Raw genomic sequence first — 10,061 nt, 5'->3', positions numbered from 1 at the left:
AGCAGACATTCATGTTTCTGGTAGGAATAGGCTTTTGTGAAGAAGACCTTTTGAAATGCATGCAGTTTGGCAATTTGCATCCAGTCTTTAAAATGTCCTTCTGAGACTTCCCTGGCAGTCCAGTGGTTAGGGCTCTGAGCTTCCACTGCAGAGGGCACGGGTTCAATCACAGGTTAGGGAACTAAGAGCCTGCAAGCCACTCGGCATGGTCAAAAAAAAAAAAAAAAAAAACCTTTATTCCCTTTGATCTGGTGAATCTGTTCCTGGGAATGTATCTTAAGGAAATAACTCCAAATAAGGAAAAAAGGTTTGTGGAAAATACTGATGTAAATTTCCAGAAGAGAGCAAGTGGATGACCATCTAAACCTACTGCAAGTAGCAGGTTTACAAACGAGGGGATTAAGGCTTTGAGACGTTATATAACTTGTCCAGGATCACACAGCTAGTAGGTGATAGAGCCAGAGGTCAAACCCAGACTTGTTTTTTATCCAAAACCCATGTTTTTAGTCATATTACATTGTTTCCTGTACAGAAATATTTTTCTCAACAGGCAAAGGCAAACAAATTCTAGTATTATCAAATTCAGTTTATTCACACGTAGAGCAAAAGACTACACAGGCAGGATAGAGGTGTGAGTGACGTTTCTGTGTGCTGGGTCCCAGCTGCAGGCTCTCAACTCCACGCCGCCCTTGCAGGCCAGCTTCCATCCTGCCCTGTCCTGCCGGGGGCTTACAGCCTGCAGACTGTGTCTCCCAGACCCCTTGCCAGATGGCTTCTGTTCATTCCTGCTATTTCTTGGCACTGGCACGAGAATCAGGAGGCTGGAGAAAGCAAAACGCTGCCTCTTTTCCCTTCTGGAGGCGGCAGCACTATAGCCAAGGGTGACCAAGCGCTGCGTGGGCAGCAGTGCCGGCGGGAGGAGGCTCAGCCTCCAGAACAGCAGCGCCAGAGCTCCGAGGCAAAGCAGCTTCCTTTTCTCTTTTTTTAATTAATTAATTGTTTATTTAATTTAATTTTTATTTTTGGCCGCATCGGGTCTTAGTTGTGGCACACAGGATCTTCGTTGAGGCGTGCAGGATCTTTTCGTTGCGGTGAGCTGGCTCTTTGCTGCAGCTTGCGGGCTTCTAATTGTGGCATGCGGGTTTTCTCTTCTCTAGTTTTGGCACACAGGCTCCAGAGCACATGGGCTCTGTAGTTGTGGCACTCAGGCTCTGTAGTTGCGGCACGCAGCCTTAGTTGCCCTGCGGCGTGTGGGATCTTAGTCCCCTGCATTGGAAGGCGGATTCTTTACCACTGGACCACCAGGGAAGTCTCAAAGCAGCTTCTGATGTTAGGCGAACAGCCCCTTCCCTTTAGTTTCTCCAGCGCCCCCTCTTCATCTCCCTTTTGCCTTTCAGTCCTCTTGACAGCTTTGTAACCAATTCCTGACACTCAGTCCTTCTCTGCTTCAACTAGCTAGAGTGGTTTCTGTATTTCTGGCTGGCCACTGACGGATACGCTCTGCAGCAAAGATTATATACATATTTACTAGAATGATGTTAAAAAGACTGACATTCTTATTTATATAGATGGAAGAAACAGGATATAAGTAGTTGCTTTTCTTATGGGGGGAGCAAAAAACTTTCCTTCATACAGAGTGCAAAAAACTAATAGTCTTTACAAGTTATACACGTAACTGGCAAAGAAAATATTTATTAATTTGTAACATGAGTTCTTTATGAGACAGTTATGCTATTATTAAGCATCTTAGTTATTACTTCTCGAGGAACATCTGACAATAGCTACTGTACACAGAATGCACAATTTAAAAACTGTAGTAATAAATAAGGTCATTTGACAACAGATTCCAAACTTCCTCTTATTCTTCTTGAAAAAGGTTCTGATGATTTACTATGATCCATTAAGAAACACCTAAATGGGAAGAAACACAGAAGCATTTTTATGAGTGTCACTTAGTTTTTTAAATAGAAAATGGTTTGATAAACTATAGAACTTAAGCCCTTAACTATATTGCTAAAAATCTACATATGAGATTATTTTGCATTTTAGACAGATATGATTGGAGAAAAACAGATACATTTTAAGGGCCACAAATCTGTCTCCTGAATCAATATTCTCCCTTTTTGAAAAAAATCTTATGCCATTGAGCACAACAGACTGGAAGTGGAGAAGGGAAGTTATTAATGGATGTTAACAAAATGCAGGCTTATTTTAATGTGACTGATCTGGACCAAGGGAAGAAAAAAACCGCTAATAACTTAATTACGTCCACTAAAACTACCAAAACGTGATCAAAATTAAGATTTTTACCTTATATTTAAGTTCAGAACAGGAATAAAAGTGATTTACGTGCATATTTTATACACAAAAACATTTGGAAGAACATACACCAAATTGTTAACAATGATCTTATCTCTGGTTTCTGAGATTTCAAGTTATCAGTTTTCTTGTTATTATTATTTTTGCTCTTCCAGATTTCTTTTTTAAAAAAAACTATCTATCTATCTATCTAACTATTTATTTATTTGGCTGCATTGGGCCTTAGTTGTGGCATGCAGGATCTTTCGTCATGGCGCACAGGCTTCTCTGTAGTTGTGGCATGCAAGCTGCAGAGCGCACAGGCTCCATAGCTGTGGTGTGGCCTTAGTTGCCCCGTGGTATGTGGGATCTTAGTTCTCCAACCAGGGATCCAACTGGCATCCCCTGCATTGGAAGGCGGATTCTCAACTGCTGGACCACCAGGGAAGTTCCGCTCTTCCAGATTTCCTTTTGTTTTTCTATAGTGAACGTATATGTCTTAGCTAATTAAAGAAGTAATAAAAGCAATGGATACTCCAGCACAACATTAATCAGTGCCCTTTAAAATTTAGTTTGTCGGGGAGTTCCCTGGCGGTCCAGTGGTTAGGACTCTGCCCTTTCACTGCCGTGGGCCAGGGTTCAATCCCTGGTTGGGGAACTAAGATCCCTCAAGCCGCACGGTGTGGCCAAAAAATTAAATAAATAAACCCGAGAGTGGAACCTAGGCCTCTTGATTCCTGGTCTGGGACTCTCTCATACAAAAAGTGAAATATAAAAATACATGCAGGGCTTTCCTGGTGGCGCAGTGGTTGAGAGTCCGCCTGCCGAGGCAGGGGACACGGGTTCGTGCCCCAGTCCAGGAAGATCCCTACATGCCGCGGAGCGGCTGGGCCTGTGAGCCATGGCCGCTGAGCCTGCGCGTCCGGAGCCTGTGCTCCGCAACGGGAGAGGCCACAACAGTGAGAAGCCCGCGTACCACACACAAAAAAAAAATACATGCAGTCACGCATAAAAATACATTTGTCTCCAGAACAGGTTGGCTCAATTTTAAGACCCTAGAAATAAAAATCGTGTCAGGTTAGAACCCAGTAACTCTGGGCCAGATTTACCTTCAGAGTTTCACAGGGAGTGGCTCCTGGTGGCACAGGTTTCCCACAATGCTTGTAATATTCAGTTATAAAGATGGAAGCTTCATCTAAACTATGGAATCAACAAGAAGAGGGGCATGAGGAAAATGTGGGAGTGATAAATACGTTTGCCCTGTCCACTGTGGTGATGGCTTCACAGGTGTATACACATATCAAAATTTATCAAGTGGCATACTTGAAGTATGTGAGTTGATTATATATATCAATTTTACCTCAAAAAATACTACTTGTTCATAAATGATAACCTGTAATTATGGTTGGATCACAAGTGGTAAACAAGCAGAAAGAAATCCATGGCATGGCACTGAGAAAGTGACACCTCCAGGGATCAGCACAGTTAGACCAAATGTAGGGATGGACCCAGAAACATTTCAATCCTGACTAAGCTTTCCCTTTCTTCTGTGCTAGCCCATTTCTCCCTTCTTTTTACTTTCCAAATCCCCTCCGAACCCTATGCCAAGAAGCTTACTATTTCTAAACTTGTGGGTGCTGGAAAATTAGATAACCAAGCTTAGCAAAAATTATGTTACATATAGCTATTGATTCTTTGGTCAAGTGTCTAAAGAGTAAAGTTGTCATGTAGGGTTTTAGAGCAGGACTATTTTGGGAGGTCAGGCAGCTTATTAATTGTCTGATTCCAAGTTCATGTTCCAAGAGATTGGATTACAAGACAACTAACCTCTTAGTATGTGTTAGTAGCAAGGTATGTGTAATGTAGTGATGATACAGCTTAATTATTTGGAGCCTTTAATTACAATCAAATAGCTTTACGATTACTTGATATCTTCCTCCAAAATAAAGATAAATTTTAAGGAAATTCTACGTTAAGTTGTTTTTTAAAAAATTTTATTAACTTACCTTAACTCATTTGCCAAATAGTTTACTAGTTCAGTGATGTTGTTGGTATTCATCATGTGTGATTTCAACACTGGGAAGTATTTTGTCTTTGCCAAAATCCCAAACTCCTTCTTATCTATGATATTATTCAGGACCAGACTTCTAACCTGTAGAATGACAGGTATCATCGCACGCAAAACATGTTAGATGCCATGTCATCTTATTCAATACCAAAACATTTCTGACAATTAGGAGTTAAATTATCATCGCATCCTGACTAAGCCTCCTCTTTGAGGGGGTGGGCAGGGGGGACTGCTTTGGTCCATTTCAGTATACAGTGAATAAATAAAAATTTGTTGTTCAGCACTTTGGGACTTTTTGCAAGGAAAACTGTTCACAATGACAAGTATTGAAGGCTACAGGTTTTCCACTGAGTAGAGCACTAAATAAACAAGACAGCCAGGGTCCCTGCCTTTTAAAAATGTAATGAGGCTTTAATGAAAGCCAAATAATTGTATATATTAACAAACAGATCGAGATGGTAGGTTTTCAGCTTAATCTTGGTTTGGGGAAAATTTATTACCTTCTAATATCAAGTTTTTCATAACAAAAGGGAGAGGAAATTGCCTCTTACTTGATGTGAAAACCCTGCCAGCTGGCCAGTATTCATATGTTCCTCTAACTGCTGTAAAATGATCTGAGGGTCACAGGAGCCCAGGAAATTCTAGAGAAAAAAAATCAACACATAATTAATGGAAAAGTATAATTACTACTAATTTCTGTCAAACCTGGAAGGTTTTCATTTTTAAATTTGAAATATCATAAAGCATATCTACTACAGCAAAAAAACCACCTCTATCAACAACAACAAAATTATTGAAATAAGGAAAAAAAGCATTTTACAAATAACTATTCCAACAGCAAAGAGTTGCTTAATAAGCATTTTGTCATTCTAAGTGCCAAAAGGAATCTATTTAAATACTAAAACTCTGAAAAAGCATCAATGGATGAGTTTAAGAAGTCAAAAAGGAACAAAGTCAAAGACAGGCACAGATGGCTCTGAAAAAATGCAACGAATAGAGCAAGTGAGAAATAAAAATTATGTGTGCTCATTTATATAGATCTCTATGTACTGGCTTCTCTACCCGTGGGGAAATAATTGTAAAACATTTCCAAATGCTTTGTTCTATTTATTCTATAGTATAAAGGGGATGGGAGTTATTTTTAAAAGTTCTATCCTCAGAATGCTCGTGGTGCCTTTGTTAGACACCCACACACAACCTGACTCTACTCTCTTTTATCTCCCACATCTAATCACCAAGTAAAGCTGCATCTTTCCCACCTAGCTCATTTTCGTTGCTACCACCCTGCTTTGGGTACTTATCCCCTCAGGCTTCCCCTGCCTAGCCACAAGATTGTTGGATAATTCCTATTCAAATGCAATGATTCCCAAGAGTTTCACTTCTCGCCCCCTCTCTCCTCTGATCAGGCCCACGTGGATTATTCCTTCAAAAATACTGCCTGATCATTTCACTTTATTCTGGCAGGAAAATTCACTGTTCCCCACTGATAAAGAATAAGGTACAAACTCCTCTTCGGGCATCCCTCAGACAAACCTTCATCTGTCTCTCAGTCTTGCCTCCCACCAGACCCCCACACAAACCTTCCATCCCACTCATGCTTTACAGGTTTGGTGAAAAGAAAGTGGAACCTTTTGCAGGAGACATGCAGCATGAGACCTTCCACACCCTTGGCAGCCCCGGAGGAACAATTTGCAAAATACCTTTATTTCCTGGTGCCTTTTTTCCGAGTGGGGCATGAGCATTAGACAGGCTAATGCAAAAGCCGGAAGCTCTAACTGGACATACTGCCTGGCCACTCTGATCAGGTCAAGATCATCTGAAACTGGACATCTTCAAGAGAGCACGGTAATTAGTTAATAACCTGTCATATTCACTAGATTTTACTGGCCTTCCTAGTTTTCCACAGTGGTTACCTGTTTATGGTTTCAGTAATTTTAAACATTAAAATGCTGGTGCATAACGTATGCCTAGTAATGAGTAGTTTGAGCCTTTTATGACATCCTTCGTGAAATAAAAGACTTGATCTACAGGAACACAGACTCCTGACTGCAGCTATAATTGTGGCTGAAAGTCTATACATGGCTAAAGACGAATACTTAGAAGACTCAAAATCCATGAGACAACACTGTATGATTTACAGTAGTCACAAAAGGTGCTCTATACTCACATTAAAACTGGGTACAAAGTTTAGGGAATGCAGGTTGAATATAAGTTCACTAGTTGCCCTGCATGTGGAAAGTAGACATTGTAAAAATAATAGAGATACTTTATTTTCAAATCAAGTGGTATGCTTAACTTCCCCCCAAAAAGGAATTACTCATAGGAACGTTTATTAGAAAGGAATTTTATAAGCAACAAATCTGATTTTGGGGGGTAGGAAAACAAATATTTTACTTACTCTAGGACAGCGATGAGACTCTCACAACAATCTGACAGCTGACTGGGGCTTAAAGGACAAGAGGCTGAAAATTAAAAGCAACAATAATGTGTCTATATGCATAACTATAAAAGGCTACTGTCAGTGTGTCGGGGAGAGGGGAGAGAAAGATACCTGAAAGTAGCGGTATCTGAACCACGCGCTGCCAGGCTCTGCTGAAGTAGGGAACCTGCAGAAACAAGTTTATTAAAGAATTCATGTCTGGGATCTTATGAACCTCTCTTTATTTTGCAGTCACAGAACTATATACACTTAGAGCTTATATTCTTGATGTTAAGACCAAAATTATAAGTTGTTATCTCCCAGTTCTAGATCATTAAGATTTTAGGAGAATTTTCCTTCATAACTGTATATTTCAGGATATTAACATATAATCCTGGCTGATTCATTATTATTAATTTTGCTCTGCAAAATACCTTATTTATTTATATTTGAAAAAATTGAAGTATAGTTGATTTACAATATTATATGCAAGTGATTCAGTATTTTTACAGATTATACTCCACTAAAAGTTATTATAAGATAATGGCTATAATTCCTTGTGCTATATACTATATCCTTGTTGCTTATCTGTTTCATATGTAGTAGTTTGTATCTCTTCATCCCATATCCCTAATTTGCCACTTCCCGCTTCCCTCTGGTAACCACTTGTTTGTTTTCTCTGAGTCTGTTTCTGTTTTACATACACACTCATTTGTATTATTTGTTTAGATTCCGCATATAAGTGATATCTTACAGTATTTGTCCTAATCTGATTTACTTCATTAAGCATGTTACTGCAAATGGCAAAATTGTATTCTTTTTTTTATGGCTGGGTAGTATTCCATTGTATCTATCTATCTACACCACAGCTTCTTTATCCACTCATCTGTTGATGGGCATTTAGATTGCTTCTGTATCTTTGCTACTGTAAATATATAGTGTTGCTATGAACATTGGGGTCCATGTATCCTTCCACGATTCATTATTGTTGCATTTGGGAAAAAAGTGTCAGAACTCAATTCAGAAAACAAAATTTATACTAAGTCTATGTATGTGCCAGACATTGTGCTAGGACCATAGGAAAGGCGGAAGGAGAGAACGAATTTCAAAAAATGAATAAGGCAACACATAAATTTCCATCAACAGGAGGAGTGGTTAAATAACTTATGATACATTTTATTCCACATTTTGGAGAACAATTAAGAGTTAAAAATCATGAAATAGGGCTTCCCTGGTGGCGCAGTGGTTGGGAGTCCGCCTGCCGATGCAGGGGACACAGGTTCATGCCCCGGTCCGGGAAGATCCCACATGCTGTGGAGCGGCTGGGCCCCGTGAGCCATGGCCGCTGAGCCTACGCATCCGGAGCCTGTGCTCCACAACGGGAGAGGCCACAGCAGTGAGAGGCCCGCGTACCAAAAAAAAAAAAAAAAAAAAAAAAAGAAATACCTCAAAAGATTAAACATAGTTATTGTAAGACCCAATAATTCCACTCCTAGGTACATACTCAAAAGAAACAAAAACATATGTTCACTTATACACCAATGTTCACAGAGCAGCGTTATTCTAATAATCAAAAAGTGGAACCAACCCAAATATCCATCAAATGATGAATGGATAAATAAAATGTGGTCTATCCATACGATGAAACATTATTCAGCAATAAAAAGGAAAGATATGGGACTTCCTTGGTGGCTCAGTGGTTGAGAATCTGCCTGCCAATTCAGGGGACATGGGTTGGAGCCCTGGTCTGGGAAGATCCCACATGCCACGGAGCACCTAAGCCTGTGCGCCACAATTACTGAGCCCGTGCTCTAGAGCCCGCGAGCCACAACTACTGAAGCTTGCGTGCCTAGAGCCTGTACTCCGCAGCAAGAGAAGCCACTGCAATGAGAAGCCCACGCACCACAACAAAAAGTAGCCCCCGCTCGTTGCAACTAGAGAAAGCCCGTGTGAAGCAACAAAGACCCAATGAAGCCAAAAATAAATAAATAAATAAATTTATTAAAAAAAAAAAAAAAGGTATGATACATGCGATAATGTAGCTGAAACTTGAAAACATTATGGTAAGTGAAAGAAGCACAAAGGCCACATATTGTATGACTCCATTGATATGAAATGCCCAGAAGAAGAGATAAATCCACAGAGACAGTAAGTAGACTAGTGGTTACCAGCGGCTAGAGGGAGGGGGGAAGAAGGAATGAATGATCCGTGATGGATATGGGGTATATTTTCAGGGTGAAGAAAATGTTCTAGAATTAGATAGTGGTGTTGGTAACACACTTTGTGAATATACTAAAAGCCACCTAACTGTACACTTTAAAAGGGTAAATTTTATGTGTGAATTATATAAAAAAAAAAAAAGATCTATACGTGCTGATGTGAAACAATCTCCAAGATACATTGTTATGTGGAAAAAAACACTTTGTCTAGAATGTGATTGCATTTATATGTACCAAAATGAAGACATACACACACAACACCCACACCCACACATATACGTGCCCACACCCCTGCTTATATAATAGGAAAGCTCTAGAAGAAAACATAAGAAATTGTCAACAGTAGTCACTTCGGGGGAGATAATTATGAAGGGAAATGGTAAAGAAAAATTTTCATGTTTTACTCAGCATATGTTCTAATTTATTAAACTAAGAATAAATTATATATTTCTATTATATATATATATATATATATATATATATATATATATAATGTGTGTGAACAACACATGAAATTTAGAAAAGATGAATAAGACATGGTCTTTGACTTTAAGGGTCCTCAAAGTCCAAGAGGGGCAGTCGAATGTGTGATTTAAATAAATTATACCGTGACCAGTGTTATAATTGAGCCAAAGTGTTTTGAAGGCATAAATGAAGATGTAATTCCTGAGGCCTGAAGAACTGGGAGAAGTGATGTCGTGGATGAGACAATGTCCAAGCTGAGTTTTCTGGGTCCAGGCACCACTTTAATGGAACAGCATCCTGCAGCTTCACTGAGGAGCTGACCACTTAATCCAGTGTATCCAGCACTAGCTGGTGAGTATAAAGATTAAATTCTGTAAAATTTACTTTAGAAAACTACATACCTGCCATAAAGAATAGATGCTAGAAATGGCTGTTAAAACCTTCCTTAGATAAGGAATCTGAAAAAATAAAACACAAAAGTTCTGAAGACCACCCAAACAGAAAATTCCAATGTGAAAATTAAACTTTCACAAGAATATCAGTAAAATTTATCTTCTGTGAGGACCACCAGAGAAGGTCACTTACAAATTCG

At 39.5% G+C, this 10,061-nt stretch overlaps 1 protein-coding gene across 1 annotated transcript in view; it reads right to left on the bottom strand.

Annotated features, from left to right (window-relative positions):
- Window positions 1–573: 573 nt before the first annotated feature.
- Window positions 574–10,061, bottom strand: part of KNTC1 (kinetochore associated 1) — a 68,620-nt gene continuing 59,132 nt past the window's right edge. The window contains exons 57-64 of the mRNA XM_029226437.1: window positions 9,871–9,927; window positions 6,918–6,972; window positions 6,765–6,828; window positions 6,067–6,196; window positions 4,918–5,007; window positions 4,305–4,450; window positions 3,408–3,498; window positions 574–1,500 (exon numbers count right to left, since the gene is read on the bottom strand). Coding sequence (XP_029082270.1) covers window positions 1,456–1,500; window positions 3,408–3,498; window positions 4,305–4,450; window positions 4,918–5,007; window positions 6,067–6,196; window positions 6,765–6,828; window positions 6,918–6,972; window positions 9,871–9,927 — 678 coding nt within the window. The 3' untranslated portion in view covers window positions 574–1,455. The remainder of the gene's footprint in view (window positions 1,501–3,407; window positions 3,499–4,304; window positions 4,451–4,917; window positions 5,008–6,066; window positions 6,197–6,764; window positions 6,829–6,917; window positions 6,973–9,870; window positions 9,928–10,061) is intronic.

This window comes from Monodon monoceros, unplaced genomic scaffold (genome assembly GCF_005190385.1).
Source record: "Monodon monoceros isolate NGI ecotype Baffin Bay Population unplaced genomic scaffold, NGI_Narwhal_1 Super_Scaffold_1, whole genome shotgun sequence".
Taxonomy (NCBI): domain Eukaryota; kingdom Metazoa; phylum Chordata; class Mammalia; order Artiodactyla; family Monodontidae; genus Monodon; species Monodon monoceros.
Note: the sequence above shows the minus strand (reverse complement) of the source record. Positions and strands in the feature narration are given on the sequence as shown.